The 17,682-nt window shown below is 52.9% G+C and overlaps 1 protein-coding gene across 6 annotated transcripts in view; it reads right to left on the bottom strand.

The window, feature by feature from the left end:
* Window positions 1-11,933: 11,933 nt before the first annotated feature.
* Window positions 11,934-17,682, bottom strand: part of SLC37A1 (solute carrier family 37 member 1) — a 102,684-nt gene continuing 96,935 nt past the window's right edge. For 5 of the 6 annotated variants that reach the window (XM_070795364.1, XM_070795379.1, XM_070795353.1 and 2 more), the window contains 2 exons: window positions 13,297-13,361; window positions 11,934-12,855 (listed from right to left, as the gene is read on the bottom strand). In XM_070795364.1, the coding sequence (XP_070651465.1) occupies window positions 12,840-12,855; window positions 13,297-13,361 (81 nt within the window). In that variant the 3' untranslated portion in view covers window positions 11,934-12,839. The other variant, XM_070795382.1, reaches the window with a different exon arrangement.

The raw sequence follows: 17,682 nt of genomic DNA, 5'->3' as shown, positions 1-17,682 counted from the left end.
GCCTGTCTGCTCCACGAGAACATGGCCAATGGATATGTTCAAGTTCTCAAACAGCCCCAACTACTGCTGTGCCTTGTTACTTGTGAATTCTGTGTTTTTAAATTCATCTACACAAGAAAATTTACTTGTAACCTCAAATCATCACCCAAGGAACTTACGACGTCTTTCTCAGACATGCACCGGGGAGGGGGCAGGGAAGGGCAGAGAATCTGAGTGCCTGGACATGCCCCCAGCCGAGGGCAAAAGGATGACTCCGCCTTCTTGTTTCAGCCTGTGTGGCAAACCAGCCTCCTTTCCTGGCCTATTTAGTGCCAGTTTTTCTACATTTTTGTGCTTTTTGCTGGTGATTTTGCTTTCTAAATGGCCCCGAGCACAGTGGGCTTCCCTGGTGGCTCAGGCACTATAGAATCTGCCCACAGTGCAAGAGACCCAGGTTTGATCCCTGAGTTGGGAAGATCCCCTGGAGAAGGGAATGGCTACCCACTCCAGCATTCTTGCCTGGAGAATCCCATGGACAGAGGAGCCTGGTGGGCTACATTCTACGGGGTCACAAAGAGTCAGACATGACTGAGCAACTAACACTTCCACACTTTCACACGGTGGGAGTGCTGTCTCGTGTCCCAGACGCAGGAGGCTGGGCTGTGCCCTCTGGCGAAAGCGCGGGCGTCAGAGGAGCTTGGTTACAGGAGTGAGCTTTGGAGCTGCTGGCGGGAGCTCAGGGTTAGTGAATCAACATGTATGGAATTAGCTGTCTTTGCACAGAAACACACACCAAACAAGCTCAAACAAGCTCTTTGATGAAATCGTTGTGACCAGAGGCTTGCAGCATCCCGTGTTTGCTGGGAGCCATGGCTTGGACTTCACTGATTCAGAGGGACTTCACGCAGTGTAGCCACAGCAGACAGTGGACACTGGTTGTTTTCTTCCCAGTTTGTAGTTTCTTTGGTGGATGGTCCTCTTACCTCCACAATGAGGAGATATGGCTGTGGTCCCCAAGCCTGTGAGCTGACCTGGGAGACACGGCCTCTTCTCTTCCCACATGTCCACCTGCAGTGACTCTCCAAGAGTCGCCTTGATCCACTGACCTCACCCTGATCTCATCCTCGGTTGTGGCTGAAGTTCCTGCGGCTGCTGCTCCAGGCATTTCTCGGTTTCATCACTTTGCTGTTGGAGTTTGAGAATCAGTGGTGATGGTTCAGTCACTAAGTCATGTCTGACTCTTTGTGACCCCAAAGACTGTAGCCCATCAGGCTCCTCTGTCCATGGAGTTTCCCAGGCAAGAATACTGGAGTGGGTTTTCATTTCCTCCTCTAGGGGATCTTCCCCACTCAGGGACTGAACCCACGTCTCCTGCATTGGCAGGTGGGTTCTTTACCACTATGCCACCTGGGAGGCCAGAAGCTTCTTTCTAATCCTGTGAGCTCCTGAGTTTGAGTCTCTGTCTCGTTCATACCCGCTTATAAACCAGAGGATTATTTTCTGAGCTTGTCTTTCCATATAACATCTTTGCACGAATCCAACAATGACCGATCTCCATACACTAAAATAGAGTTTCCAGCTGTGTCCCCAAGAGCAATGGTGTCCTTAGGTGGAAGATCTGCCTCCGTGGGTTACAGGTGGCAGTTTTACTAAATGAGCAACCAAGCCCACCAAGAAGGACCCTCTTCCTTCTTCTGATGATCTTCTCTTGACCCTCCCGCCAGCCCCTCGGTCGTGTAGGTTTCATTGTGGGGACCCCTGGAGCCATCAAGGGCTCTGCTCACATCTAAGCCAGGTTCACAAAGCAGCCACATCTCAACATCATCAGCCACCATGGCAGAGGGAAAAGTGTTCTGGAGGGTCACACCTGGGCAGTTAAATTCTCCAGCCTGAAGGGACACAGGTCACCCCCCTCACAACACGTTGGCTGAACAGGCAGGGAGCTGGTGGTGCAACAGCTGTGTGTGCTTGGAAGTGAGTGCAGCGTGTGCTGTCGCTCAGTCGTGTCCGACACTTTGTGACTCTGTGGACTGTAGCCCACCAGGCTATCTGGCCGTGGGATTCTCCAGGTCAGAATACTAGAGTGGGTTTTTGTCATTTCCTCCTCCAGGGGATCTTCCTGACCCAGAAACTGAACCTAGGTCTCCTGCATTGCAAGCGGATTCTCTGCCGTCTGAGCCACCAGGATTTTCCTGGTGCTTAGAAGGGGCAAGAATATCTGGTAGAAAACTCAAATTACTGCTGCAGGGGACTAAAGAGATAGGATGACTTTTAGGGACTCCAGGGGAGCAGATGGATCACCAAGCCCAGTGATGTAGCCTCAGGGCTGGGAGGGCGAGCCTCCAAGAGTGGGCTTGTTGAGGGCGTTGAGCTGAGCACTCAGTGTTATGGTTCAGCTCTGGCTTGCACCGTCCACACACAGGACAGTGTCTGAGAGGTGGTGACTAAGCTCTTGGGGTTGAGTAACCCCTGGCACAACCCTGGTCACACACCTGAAAGCCCTTTGGGGTCCCTGCTTGAGTGCCGGCTCAGGGAACAGGCCTGGGCTTTTGTTCCCACTTGATTCGAGGGCCCCAGAAGTACCGAGCTCCACGCTGTGTTGGCTTTGGACGAGAGCTGACCTATCCTCGAGAGTGTCATTAATACCATCAATTTGTCACTGAGTCGGAAGCCCTCCAGCGGGTCCCCGTTCTATCAAATCCCGCTCCCGGGCATCTCTGAGTCATGGGCACTTGGACGGTTTCCTTGCATTTCCTGTGATTTGGAGGCATCGTTTATCATTTCCCCTTACTTGGTATTCTGGAGACATTCATTTTTCATTTCATGCTGCAGTTTCTAAAAATGAACTTAGTGGTAACTTGAGTTTCTTACTCATTTCTCTTCCTTTACAACACCAGGCGATCGGATATGTGAAATCCTGCAGCTGAGGAGGTGAGTGGAAGACCAAGTTACTCAAAACTCATGTTGTCAGCCTCCTGTTTTGCTTCAGTTGTGATCACCTGCAGAAGTGAGACCACTTTGGTACGGGGGTGGGGGGTGGCTTGCTCCTTGCCCTCGGGGTCAGGTCTCAAGCAGGACCTGCATCCCCAGGGCTCCCAGCTCTGATCCTTGGGGTGTGTGCTTGTGTGCTCAGTCACTAAATTATGCCTGACTCTTTGCAACCTCATGGACTGTAGCCCGCCAGTCTCCTCCTCTGTCCATGGGATTCTCCAGGCAAGAATACTGGAGTGGGTTTCCCTGCCCTCCCGCAGGGGATCTTTCTGACTCAGGAATCGAACCCAGGTCTCTTGCATCTCCTGCATTGGCTGGTGGGTTCACCACCAGCGCCATATCCTTGTCACTCTGGCTGGTGCCACTCGGGGTGGCAGTGACTTGTCTAGATGGTGGAGACCAGTGTCTGATCTTTGCTCCTATAGAAGAGAGCTGAGCAAGCCGCTGATGGAGGCAGTGAAGGTGTTTGTGTTCAAGGATGTGATTCTAAAATTTGCCTAAAGATACGTAACATTATTAGAGGAAAATAGAAATGCAGTGGCAGAGAGGAAATGCACAGTGATACTTGTTGAGGCCAGGGGATGGGTGCGTGGAACTTACTATGTCAATTTCATGCAAGCATGAAAATTCCCTGGTAAGAAGTATTAAAAAAAGAAAAAACAATAGTTCTTTGTTGGTTATCCATTTTAAATACAGCAGCTTGTGCATGACCTTCCCCAAATCCCTAGCGCATGGAACTCTGCTGAATGTTATGTGCCGCCTGGTTGGGAAGGGAGTGTGGGGAGAACGGATACATGTACGCCTGTGGCTGATTCTCTTTGCTGTTCACCTGAAACTACCACGATACTGTTAATTGGCTATATCCCAGCACAAAATGTTTTTGGTGTTAGAAAATAGAAAAGTAAAAATTAAAACAAAAACAAAATCACAAGGAAGCCTGAGTTTCTCTGGCCTCCCTGGAGAAGAAGAGATGGACAGTGAGTGAGCTTTGGTCAGATACGTGGATGCTAACCCTGGCTCAGGGGCTCAGGGAGCTTGAGCAGGTGACTGTCTGGACGTCAGCCCCTCTGCTACTTCTTTAAATGGAGGGGAAGATAAGGGCTCACAAGTGTTGGGAGCATGGGTGGTGACTGAATGTGATGGAGCGTCACCCCACTGCAAGGTGGAGCTGAGCTTCACAAAGGTCGGGGTCTCCTAGGCCCCCCATCAGCCCGCCTGGCTGCACAGGGTCCACCCTCCTCCCCTCTGCCCCCAGGCCCGCCCATCCCCTTGCCAGTCTGGCCACCTGACACATGGCGCTGGCTCTTTGGTTCCTTGTACCATATTAAGTGTGACATGGAAGCAAAGGGACCTTCTGACAACCCGGCCAGCGAGGGCAGCTCAGGGGGCAGCTCGGGGGTTGGCTGGGGGCCCAGGGAGCCCCTGCAGATGAGCCCCACCCCCCACCCCAGGGCCCTGGCCATCCTTCCGCAGGTCCCTCTGTGACTCAGCGCGGGGACGCCCTCTAGTGGTAGCAAAGATTTCTGGCTTCTGTTAACAGAGAACTGAAGAAAACAAAACAGGTCTTGCCTCTCAGACCTGCAGGCTTTCAGGTCCCATTACCCCCCAACTCCTTAGCTGTGGGGGAGTCCCTGGTTGTCCACCAGTGACCAGAACCCCTGGAACATGGCTGGTCCCCTGGGTGTGGAGGCATGAGGCACGGTGGCCGGAACGATTGCCATAGAGACAAGGGCATGTCCAGGGCACTCAGTGACCGGAGGTCACCTGAATTCAGCATTTACAGGGGACGGTGGGCAGGGACAGTGGCCAGCACACCTGATGGGTGTCCTCTGCGCCTCTCCTTGGCCCTTGGTGTCCTCTGCTGTCAAGTGACCTCTGGCAGCTCTGAGCTTGTGATTTTGTGGCCAAAATCAAGCCTTCACCCAGGTCCACTTTCCTCTGACCCTTCCATCTCTAATTCATCCTCGATGGCTAACCAGTAACTTCCCAACTTCACCCCTCCCCCACCACATCTATCCCTGTTTCCATGGTCAACCTCAGCCTCTTATCAGCACCATCTCCTGAGTCTTTGCGCCAAAGCCCACTGAGCCCCAGACCACCTACCACCGTTCCTCCAGCAGGTCCCCAGTCCCTAGGACCTCCCATGTCATCCCCGCCAACCACCCCTTCACCCACCAAGGGTCCTGTCCCCTCTCCCCACCTTCCCTGCCCCTCCATCCTGCCTCCCTGGCTCGGCCCATCCTGGTTAAAACGGCAGTCCTCTGTGGCCGGTGCCCACTGACCATCCCGCCCTCTCCCCAGGTCCTTGGATGGTTCGCTCCGTCCTCTCACTGAGTCCTCTGTTCAACGATCCCTTCCCCAAAGACGGTCACGTGATGTAAGGTAACCCCTGCTGTCCTGTCCCCTCCCACAGGTTTGGTTTCTTCCTAGAACTGCCCCACCCCCGCCAGGACACTGCTGGTCTGTCTGCTGTCACAGTTCATGGCCCCACGGAATCGGCCCCATGAAGCAGAGGGTGCTCTCACCCCGAGTGTTACTGCCTTTCTCCACACTCGGCAGTGTGCGTGTTGGATGAAAGAAGGACATCAGCCTACCGATAGGTTTGAAGTCACAATGCTTCTCCACGGGTGCGGCTCCCTGGCTGGGGGTTCTGAAGGCCAAGTTCGAGCAGTTGGTGATGCTGAGGTCCCTGAGGGTGTGGCAGGGCCCCGGGCTCCACAGCCCTGCCTCTGCTGCAGCCCCTGGGAAAATGCGCTGAAACATAAGCCTGCAAGAGTGGACTCTCTTTCTAGTGTTACCCCTGCTTTCAAAATTACCACTTGTGCTGACTATAAAAATAAGAAACATCCCCTTCAAACAAACATGTAGACAATAGAGGAAGGTATTGTACAGGTGAGGGTTCTAACAGAAACAGAACCAGTAGGGGATTAGATGTGCATTCCCCACCTCCCACCTCCCCCCACCCCCCGCCAGACACACATATATACCATACACACATGTAACATAGACACACACCGTACACTCATGGACATATAAGCCACACACAGATGCACACAGGCACACAAATACATACTTGCACACAGACACATAAAGACAGCTCGTGGGGAGCTGCTGTAGAGCACAGGGAGCTCAGCTCAGTGCTCTGTGATGGCCTAGAGGGGTGGGATGGGGGGGTGGGAGGGAGGTCCAAGAGGGAGGGGATTCACAAGCTGATTTACTTCATTGTACAGCAGAAACCGGCACATTGTAAAGCAACACTCCAATTAAGAAAAAACATATATACATATGTATGTATGTGTGTGTGTGTGTGCGTGTGTGTATATACATATATATATAGGGCTTCCCAGATGGCACTAGTGGTAAAGAGCCTGCTTGCCAATGCAAGCGACATAGGAGATGTGGGTTTGATCAGGAAGATCCCTTGGAGGAGAGCATGGCAACCCACTCCAGTATTCTTGCCTGGAGAATCCCATGGATAGAGGAGCCCGGCAGGCTACAGTCCATAGAGTTGTAAAGAGCTGGACACAACTGAAGTGACTTAGCATGCACACATGTGTATATATATAAAAGGATGGCATCACGGACTCAACAGACATTTGTTTGAGCAAACTCTGGGAGATGGTGAAGGACAGGGAAGCCTGGCACGCTGCAGCTCGTAAGGTTGCAAAGAGTCGGACATGACTTAACTACTGAACAACAACAACAAACCACGTCCATAAAGGCCCCTGGCAGCACCTGAATCAGTGGCTGATAAACAAGTGGGCGCTGGCAACCAGCCAAGCGCAAAAGCAACCATCAGAGACATGAACCAACTGCAGAAGCCCTCTGCAAATCAGAAAGAAAAGGCCAGCATTCCAACAGGGCAGTAGACAACAGTTCTTAAGAGGCTTGCACAAGAGCCCAGCGGTGCTGACACACGACAGGACGCTCACCCTCGCTCACCGCCGTGCGGGAAACCAGCGAGGTCAGAACAGCGCTGGCTGTTAAGGCAGGGAGGCCCCAGGCTCTTTCCGGGGTCGGGGTGACATTCTACCTTCTGCCCTGGATACCGGCTACACGACTGTGAAGCGATGATCATTGATTGGTTGGACTTGAAGGGGTGAGGGGCTCCCCCGGGGCTGGGCCGGTTCTGGGTACCGGGGTGGAGGCAAGGCAGTGCTGGTCTCGGCCTTTGGGGTCTGGTGCATTTGTGGAGTGACCGCTGTAGCGCTTGCCCTCTGGAGCTAGCTGCCTGCTTCTCCTACAGGTTTCCTGGCCAAACGCAACCCACACGGGAACCCAGTCACATCGACTTCGACGCAAGAGGCATCTTTTGGCCAGAGTTATCTGCTTTAGGTTGTAAGTTTAGATTGACTCAAAGCAGTAAAAATAATCTAAATTGATCTATTTTAAATGCTGGTAGATCTGTGAACACTTTCACACGTGTGCAATGCGTCCTGGCCAGACGTGAGCCATTTGGTGCTACTGGGAAATAAACAGCAGTAAGTAAAGCTGATGGGAAAAGGCAAGGAAACAATGTTTAGGACACAGGTTCTGAGACCTCCGGAAAGGAGAGGGGTCTGACCCGTAAACACTGGCAAGTCCCTCGCAGCCTGCCTGTCTTCCACCTTCCAAGCTGCGGGCGTCGCCCTGCGATGGCTTAGCAGGGACCCAGCACTTTGTTAAGACATCCAGGTCCTCAGATGAGGTCCTCCCAGTGAGTTTGGAGGTGAGGCTCCTGTCCTGTCACGGGAGCATCTTAGTTGGGCCGGCGACTCACCAGTTTCAGGGTCGGGCTTTGTGTGGGTGCAGGGTGCCAGCTCCTGTGCTGCATTTGGGGCGGGGAGTCTGGCTCTTGGTGGGGAACTTGCTCCCCATGAAAGTGTCACTGCCCTGGAGCCCCGCTGCCAGGGCCTCGGTAAAACACCCCCGTCACTCAGCACCCTCGGCCGTGGCAGGGTGGAGACAGGCTGGGGATACAACACTTACCACGCTTCTTTAGAAAAACATCAGAAGGTCTGGGCCTGCAGGGGCAGAGACACCAGGCTGACCCCTGACATGGTAGCTTGAAAGGGACTGCCTGACTGGAGTTGGCGAGCCAGACCTTCCCAGCTCGTGGAGGATGAGCCGAAACCTGCATCCTGGTGGTAGGGGCATTTTGGACACCCTGGAGGAAGACGCCTGAAGGGGCTGCGTGACCGACGTGCAGGGCAGCTCAGGGTTGCAGGGACATGCCAGGTCCCTCGGCCGACTCTGATCCCGGGTCCTTCAGAGCAGCCAGCCTTCCCTCAGGCTTGTGGGCCCTGTCGTAGCCCGGGGTAAGCAGCGGCTTCACGGGCTGTGATCACTGTAGTCGCCGGGCCCTGCCCTTGGGTTGACTGCTCCGCGAGTGCTGTGTGGAGTACTGGAGGGTGTTCTTTTGGGGTCCATGTTTTATAGCAAAGCTGGTTGTGACAGTGATGTGGGGCTGGGGGCTGGACCCTCGGCTGCCCCAAGGACCCTGCCTCCCACTGCCCCTTCCCCGGGAAGAGGGAAAAAGTCTTATATTTTAGTACCTCGAACAGCACTTGTTTCTGACTTTGAACAAGGGCTCTGGTTTGGAGAAATGGAAGCCTGCCGCCGGGCCAGTCCACAGAGGAATTGTCGGCACTTCCCAGTGTGCCGGGGGGCCCTGGAAGCCAGGCTGCTGAGGCTCCGTGGGACACGTCACGTGACGCCCTGTGTGAGCCACTCACAGCAGCTCCAGCACGCCCACGGCCCGCCTGCAAGCCCTCCACCCTGCCACCCCATCCTGGGGCGAAGCCATACCACGCCGCACAACCCTTACTGGCAAGTTTATCTCCTATCCGAGGTGTGGCTGGTGGGCCACCAGTTACAGTTCATGATAAGAGAAGCAGACTTCAAAAACAAACTTATGGCTACCAAAGGGGAAACCTGTGATGAGGAGAGGGATAAATTAGAAGTTTAGGATTAACATACACACGCCGAGTTGTTGCATGGGTGCTCAATTGTGTCCAACTCTTTGCAACCCCATGGACTGTAGCCCGCCAGGCTCCTCTGTCCATGGGATTCTCCAGGCAAGGATACTGGAGTGGGTTGCCGTGCCCTCCTCCAGGAGATCTTTCTGACCCAGGGATCGAACTTGCATCTCCTGCATTGGCAGGTGTATTCTTTACTGCTGAGCCATCGGGGAAGCCCATACACACTGCTGCTGCTGCTGCTGCTGTTGCTAAGTCGCTTCAGTCGTGTCCGACTCTACCAAATTTAAAATAATTGGAAACTTCCCTCGTGGTTCGGTGGTTATGCAGGGGGTGTGGGTTCAGTCCCTGCAGCTAAGATCCCATATGCCTCACGACCAAAAAAACCAAACATAAAACAGAAATATTGCAAAAAATTCAATAAAGACTTTAAAAATGATCTACATTGAAAAAATCTGTTAAAAAATAATCAACAAGAACCTATTGTATAGCACAGGGAACACTCAGTATTCTGTAGTAACCTATGTGGGAAAAGAATCTGAAAAAGAAAGAATATACGCATAACTGGATCGCTTTACTGGACCCATGAAACTAACACATTACAAATCAACTATACGCCAATGAAATTAAAAAAAAAAAAAAAAGCTAAACAGAGACAGGAGTAAAGCATTCACAAACTTCCACAGCAATTTGGCAGAGTGGTTTTATGTGTACTGAATCTAATGATAAAAAGTTATGACTTGTATTTTTTTTTTCTAGCTCATTTTTTTTCCTGGTAATTTATTTCTACTAGATTTTATAAGCTGGCAATTGGAGGGGGTTCTGGTTTTATGATCTGGGGGGCTCTTTATTATGGCGAATTTCTGGGAGCAGTTTCTCTCTCCTTTGTGATTGAAGGACTTCTCCGGCTCCTTTGCTGCCCCTCTCACAAGCTTGCATTTCAATATGGGGCATTTTTTGTGGATTTGAATAGGAAAATTTCACTGACATAGATATTCATGAAAGGCAGTCTTATTTCCATATGAATGCAAGCAGGCAGGCACCTCGGGCAGGCTGTTTGCAGAAGGATATTATCTCAGCTACTGCTCCGGGTGAAACAATGATGCATTTTTATAGTGAAATCATATACTTTTTTCCTTAAAAGTCAGGACGAACTCTTCCATTCACGGGTAGAGGATGGTTCAGCTAAACTGGTTTAAGAAAGTGTGTGTGCACGTCCTTCTCTAAAGGGGCCGTCAAGGGCGCTGTCTTCTGTCCCTCGGCAGGCTCAGGAGGCCGCCCTCCTGCCTTCATGGGTCATGGAAGATTTTCTTGTAACACCTTAGTCTTCCGAGTTGGGAAAAACAGTGACCGCGTCCTCAAAACTTCCTGTTGCTGAACCATAGCAGAGGATGGCTATTCTTCGGGGAAGGTGCAGAAATGAATTGGGTCATCTGGCTGTCTGACCAGCTCAGGCCCCAGAGAACTGTGCTCTGAGGCGAGGGCAGTGGGTTCCAGATTTGATTAGAAAAGAATTCCCTGGGCATCACTTAACGGCACGATTATATCAGTCTCATCCTGGCCTTGTTTATGCAATTTAGTGTCTAAAGAAGGACAGGAAAAAAAATAATAAATAAAGAAGGACAGGGGCTGTGTGGCAGCAAGGGGGCCTGCAATCTGCAGGGCACAGAAAACTCAGGCAGCTGTGATTCCTGGAGACCAGTCAGGAGGGGAGGGTGTTTATACCCCAGGCCAGGGAGGGAGGACAAGAAGGCTCTGGGCTTGCGGGCCAGAGGTGGAGGAGGAGACAGGATGGGAAGAGCGGAGGAGAGAAGGATGTGCGGAGTGAACTGTGCGCAGAACTGTATGGAATCCACATTTTGTTGCTGTTCAGTCGCTCAGTTGTATCCGACTCTTTACCATGCCATGGACTGCAGCACACCAAGCTCCCCGTCCTTCACTATCTCCCGGAGTTGCCTCAAATTCATGTCCATAGTGTCCGTGAGGCTATCCAACCATCTCATCCTCTGTCATCCCCTTCTCCTCCTGCCTTCAATCTTTCTTGGCAGCAGTGTCTTTCCCAATGAATCAGCTCTTTGCATTAGGTGGCTAAAGTATTGGAGCTTCAGCTTCAGCATCAGTCCTTCCAGTGAACACTCAGGACTGATTTCATTTAGGATTGACTGGTTTGATCACCTTACAGCCCAAGGGACTCTCAAGTCTTCTCTAACATTTTAACAAATGGGAATTTTATCTTTCGTAGGAGGAAACTTTCCAAGTGTGTAAATTTTGTTAATAAAATAGCAAACCTCCTTGTGAGGACCTCTGTGTTCAGAAGAGCCCTCACCTTGCCTGCCCTTCCCAGGAGAGTGGGGACCATGTGCAGACTGGGGGCTGTCCCCGAGCAGGGTTGATACTGACCAGGGTCCTTGGCCTCCCATGATCAATACAGATTGACTAGAGGCCGGACAAGAGCCTCAGGCAAGGCTTTGTTGGAGCCCCTGCTACAGCAGTGGGAAGTGAGAAGAGTAACATGTTACCTGCTTGCTCGCTGCTTTCTTATCTGGGTTGAGGGGAGGGGGGAGGGGAGTGTCTGGGGCTCAGGCTGGAGGGGTGGCTTAGCTGGCTTGCTCACCCCTTAGGTGGTGTTGGGTGCAGGGGCACGCTCAATTCTCCTTTTGCTCCCTGCTCTTCAGGAGTGGCAATTGGGTTTTTTGGTCTTTTTGTATCTTTTGACCAGAATTTGCCCCAACTCTCATGCACACAGTTACTTTTAGTCCCTTGCAGTTTCTCTGTGTTGTTGCTGGAGAAGAGGTTCGCCCAGGTGCAAGCTTTGCAGCAAAGGCTCTCAGGCCCCAGCCTGCCTCGGGGTGACCCCTTGTCTGCTGGAAACGGTCTCCGCTTCTAGCTGCCAAACCACAGTCAGGATCCAACCCTGAGAAAACCCAGGGCACGTGCTCTCCCTGGAAGTTTTCTGTTTTGAATATAATGGCGATGTGAGCAGAAATAACCAACATTCTGTCTCAGTTTTATTTTTTTTAACATTTTATTTCAAAGGGCAACAACTGAGGAAACAAGTGGCCAGAGAACAACCGGAGTTTGTCTTAGTAAATAACAAGGTGCCACTTGCGTCTCCTAAGCTTCTACAACACCTCACACATTTCAATAAATAAATCCACTCCAGTGCCGAGTCTCCGAGGACAGGCCCAGGTCTGCAGTGCTGGGGGGGACAGAGGGCTGGGCGGAGGGCCTGGCCTCACTGTCCTCCTGGCAATCACTCATGGGGCCAGTGGCGTCATGGCCCTTGGGGTTCCAGTGACAGGAACCTCCGGGGTTCCGTGGTGGCCCTCCAGCCTGTCCGAAGGCTTTGATGGTTTCACCGCAGTCCACCCTGGACTGTTTCTGGGTGGGTGAAGAGCAGGAGGAAGCGCTGGGGACGTCCTTGGTCTGAGCTCCGCGTTGCTGTGAACGCAGGTGTCAGCTCTGGCCTTGCAGGGCGTCTCTGCTGCGTGCTCTCCCACCACCTGCAGCGTCCCTACTTTCCCCGGTGCCTTCCTGTCGCCAGAGCTCCACCCGCTCAGACATCAGTGCTGTAATACCTGAGAGACCAGGGCTGGCCTGGGTGCCACACCAGTCCTGCCGCCGTCACTCTGGACGTGGAGGGGCTGCCCAGCGCCCGGGAGCTGTCTGCTTGAGGGGCTCAGTGGGTGGCAGCCAGCACGCCCATGGGCTCCCCTCCCGTGGCCCGAAGCCCACGGGCCGGCTGACTAGGTGCCAGGAATTCTCAAGGTGGCTTGCGTGTCTTTTCCAGGAGAATGTGCAAAAGGCAAGGGCAAAATCATTCTTTTCAACACAGGATCCTTTATTTGAACTTTTTCTTGAAAAACAGTTTGTGAAGGATGGGCCCAGCCCTCCTTCATGGGATTCGAGGACTCAGTGCTCCTTAAACCTGGAAGAGGAAGAAGAAAAAGCAGCTGGTCACCCGGCCAGCGGCACTCAATTCACCGCCAAAGCGCAGAGCCCAGGTGCCCGCTTCTCCCCGTCTGCCAGGGACTCCTGAGGCCTCCTGTTCCCCTGGCCTTGGGGAGAGCGGAGGGGACAGGACAAAGGAAGGGGGGCAGAGCCAGGCAGAGCCCGGGAGCTGCTACTTGTCCGAAAGCTGCAGCCCAAAGGGAACAACTGAATCAGCATTTTTTTTTTCACTCTATTTTGAGAAAAGATTTACCTGGATCGCATCCCCACCTGGTATTCATTAGGAAAGGAGAAATGAGAGTGAGTGAGGTGCAGAGTGCCAGGGACCGTGGGTGAGGTGTGGCCTTTCAGAGAAGCCGGGGCGGCAGTGGACATAAGTGACGGGCACGGGTGGGGTGCGGGCAGGGGAGACACTTACGGAACCTGGTTTCCTGTCGCCGACCCTGGGCAGCTCAGCTCCTTGTGTATGAGGCGAACCAGAAACTGCACGTGCCCAAAGCAAAGAGAAGACCACATTATTGCTGGGAGACCCTGGGCGGGCGCCCTGCTGTCACTGGGGAGGGGCTGGCACAGCCATTCCCCACTCTGCCAGCTCCCCGGCCCAACCAGCTCAGCATTCAAGTTCCAGTTCGTCACGTCTGCGGTTCCCCGTATCACATGATGGGGGTGGGGGGCTGCCCCGTGCCTCTGAATGTAAAATTCTAAAGCAGAGCAGCAGGCGCCCCCGACCCCCAACTTAGGCACAGCTGCCTGCCGGCCTGGTCTCAGGGCAGGGTTGCTGGGCTGCTGGTCACGTAGTCCCATGCATCACAGTGGAGGCCATGCTCCTGGGAATAAGGCCCTTAGGCCAGATTTCATCCAGAAGGACGTCTGTTTAAATGAAACTAGATTAGTCATAAAATATCCAAGGGAAAAAAAGGACAAGGTGACTCACCTTCACAGTGAGACTGGGGGACCTGGGGGGACTCTGAGGCCAGTGCTCACTGGCCGCTGTCACCAGAGGCCCCAGCCACCTCTGGGGAAGCTCCTGGGACAGCTGGGCCCCAGCCCCAGGCCTGTGGTCTACCCCGCGGTCTCAGGGTAGACCCATAACAGCTCTGCCTTCGTCTCCCTCACGGCCCTCACCTGCCAAGACGGCGGAGTCCGTGTACACATCCCGACCTGCGGTGAAGTCTTGCCCTCAGAGGAACCGTCTGCAGCTGCGGACCTAGTCTTTCCCTAAGCGCTGAGAACCCCCACCCCCCGGGAGGAACCCCCACGATGTGAGTTGCTCAGGGCTGCGAGAGGGGCTCCCGAGGAAGTCCTGGCTCTCGTGGCCCCTCCTCTAGGGAAGCCGCAGGCGCCCTGGGCCCAGGAGGCCCTGTCAGTGGGGGTGCTGGAGGAGCTTTCGAGGGGCTCCTTCAATAAAACACAAGCTACCAAGTACCAAGTCTACCGGCAGACTCTGGGAGCAGAAACGTTTGTTTTCTTAGACGCAGAAGATTCAGGAAGGAGCTTAAGTCATGCCTCGTATGGTGGCTGTGCAGGTTGAAGACAACAGGTGTTTCTCCTCGAGGACTGACCTACACGTGGGGCTCCTGGGATCTCGGTGGCTGAGCCAGAGGGTGGGGATTTGACAGATGCTCCGAGCACTGCGGGTGGCTATGTCACACTCTGGCTAAAAACACTGATCCTGTGAACTTGAACCTCTAGACCCCATGGTCTAGCACCGCCTTGCTGAGTTTGAGCTGGAGTCTCCTCAATACGAATGCCGAGTCCCATATGTGCAAATCTGTATCAGGGAGGGCCCGTGACCACAGAAAGCAGATCCTTAAGAGGAAGGAGATGAGGAAGGACCCTCGAGTGTTTCCTCTGGGCCGGGGTGCCCTGTGAGCCACAGCGACAATTCTGAAGGGCAAACACCAGCTTCCCAGACAGGACAAAAGTGGCCTCTGTGTGCAATGCCTGCAGTGAATGGACCTCCCAGGCCCAGAGCCCACCTGGGTGGCCACAGCCCCATGGGACCAAAGTTGGAGACTGAGGAGAAGGCCCGAGGCTTGGGGAGCACAGCCCCCAGGCGTGAGTGCGGCTGGACAGTCCTCAGGCCCCCAGGATGACCTGCCGGGTTCACTGAGGTCCAGGCTCAGACCTGCAAGGAGGGGAAACTGGCCTGTGGACCCACAAAGAGAGGAGGTGCGTCTGGTCTTTAAGGATGAAGACTTGCCCTCGGTGAGCCGCCCAGCCGCCTGCTGAAGCCCTCTCTCTCTCCTGCAGTGACTGTGGCTTTAGTTTCTCATCTAACCTGGCTGGTCCTGTAGCCTCAAAGTTATTATTTGCCTGTTGTGTGTGCGAGTCTTCCCTTTTGTCCTCTCTGTGTTTTGACATTTCAGGTGTGTCTCTTGTAACTGGGGTCCGGGTCTCCAAGCCCGTCTTCTGTCTGCGGGTAGGGGTGCGTCAGCCAGCCTGTGCTTCTGCTTGGATCCTCCCCCAAATTCCCTGCATCCACCCCATGTCTCATCATCGATGGCAGGGGCTGCTTCTGTTCTCAGCTCTTTTCAGAGAGTCCCGGTCTCTGCAGTCTCTTCCTTTAGAGTTCCTCCTGGACAGCACAGGGCCTCCAGTCTCTGTCTGCTCTCCAGTATTTTCCATCTCTTCCTGGGCTGCATTCTGGATGGTCTCCTTATACCTGCATCTCACCAGCTCTGTCTTTTTTAGCTCTTGTTCTTTTCTCATGAATTTGGTTTCTTCTTTGCCATCTTTAGTAATGTTTTCTTGTTTTTTTCTTCTTTTAAAAATTAAGGCATGATCCCTGGATTGGGAAGATCCCCAGGAGGAAGGACTGGCAACTCACTCCAGTATTCTTGCCTGGACAATCCCATGGACAGAGGAGCCTGGAGGGCTAAAGTCGGACACGACTGAAGCAACTGAGCACGCACGCATATAGCTGATCTACAGTGTGGTGCCCGCCTCTGATGTGCAGTACAGGGACTCAGTTTATACACACATATTCTTTTTTTATATTCTTCTCCATTATGGTTTATCCCAGAAGACTGAATACAGTTCCCTGTGGTATACGGTAGGACCTTGTTGCTTATCTGTCTTCTACATAATAGGTTGCCTCTGCTAATCCCGAACTCCCCATCCTTGCCTCCCACCACTCCTCCTGGGCAAACACACGTCTGTGAGTCTGTTTCCATCTCATAGATAGGTCATTTGTGTTGTATTTTAGATTCCACGTATGAGTGACATCAGATGGTATCTGTCTTTCTCTTTCTGACTTACTTCACTGAGTATGATAATCTTGGTGATTTAGTTGCTAAGTCTTGCCCAACTCTGTGCGACCCCGTGGACTGTAACGCACCAGGCTCCTCTATCCATGGGATTTCCCAGGCAAGAATACCGGAGTGGGCTGCCATTCCCTTTACCAGGGGATCTTTCTGACCTAGGGGTTGAACCTCGGTCTCCTGCATTGCAGGCAGATTCTTTGCCAACTGAGCCACCAGGGAAATGCTAAATATGTTTTAGTTTGTCTGGTAACCCTTTTACCTGGGTTTTTTTTTGGGGGTGTCTATCTGTTGTGCCTGTCACCCCATCACAGCAGACTATTTCCTACTGTTTCCTGATTTGGGGTAAGAGCTTGTCTGCAGCGGGGTGACAGCTGCGGGACCCAGTGCCACTGGGGTGAGGACTGTCCCTCTCAGTTGACTTGGGATTTGCTTCTGCTGAAGAACCGGGTATATCAGCATCCTGGGACCAATTTTACTCACTTTTTTGTAATAATCGCTTTTTGAGTATTTTAGTATCATTTTTTACTCATTTTTTTGTAATATTACATACTCATTGTGTGATATTTACAGAATATAAGTTAAAAAGTTGAAGGTTACTGTAGCCCTCAACTGAAGGTTAACTTTTAGCTTCCAGGAAGATTTCTCCCCAGTTTGGTGAGCAGGCTAAGAGGTCGCAGATCCTGCTTCTCTCCTGTGCCAGTACGCACGCGTGTTTATGCCTTCACTGCACCCAGAGCTCCCTGAGGGTCCGGGTTTGAGGAGGGGGGCTCCATTTCCAGCTCCCCGTCCTGGGCCGGTCCAGCACCTGGGGCTGGGGACCGTGGTGGGGGAGGTATAACCGCCCAGCATCAGTTTGGTACATATTTCATGTAGTCTCTACATCTCTGGCTCCTGGGGATGTCCCTTCCTTTCTTACGAGTGTAGTTGTGCAGTAAAAGGAAGTTTAATGTATATATACACGTTATTTCTGAACTAGAAGAATAGTCCATCTTTAAATAGCCGTAATTATGGAAGTTTCACTGCTACCTGGCAGAAATGATCTGAGGGCTTAACTGAGGGGCTGCTTTGCCCACCTCACAGGTTCATAAGCTGAGAGTTGGTATTTGATTGTGTATAAAGTTGGGGAGCTGTGACTTAGGGCTTCTGGGAATGAAAATATAAACTTCCAAGGTGCTCAACTCATTTGTGCTGGGGTAAATGTTCACTTTTCCAGGTGACTTGAGAGGAGACGGTGGCTTTGGGTCTGGGCCTGGTGTGGGTGACTGGTAGGGGAGAGCATGGTGGCCGCTCTCATGGGTGGCCCCTGCAGGACTGTGCTGTGGGGACGGGCCTTCGCCATCCCCAGGAAACCCTCCTCTCTTCTCACGCAGGAGGGGACAGGCCACGGGGCCCAGAGAGCAGATTGCTTAGTGCTGCCTGAGCAGCCCCGGCTCCTCTTCTGACCTCCGGTCCTCTGGATGTGGGAATCAGGAGCTTCCCCAGTGCAGCTGATCGCGGACAGGAGGGGTGTGGGAAAGGTCAGGGCACCAGGTAGGACT

Source organism: Bos indicus, chromosome 1 (genome assembly GCF_029378745.1).
Source record: "Bos indicus isolate NIAB-ARS_2022 breed Sahiwal x Tharparkar chromosome 1, NIAB-ARS_B.indTharparkar_mat_pri_1.0, whole genome shotgun sequence".
In the NCBI taxonomy this organism is placed as follows: domain Eukaryota; kingdom Metazoa; phylum Chordata; class Mammalia; order Artiodactyla; family Bovidae; genus Bos; species Bos indicus.
The sequence above is the reverse complement of the archived record's forward strand: the minus strand, read 5'-3'. Positions and strand labels throughout refer to the sequence as shown.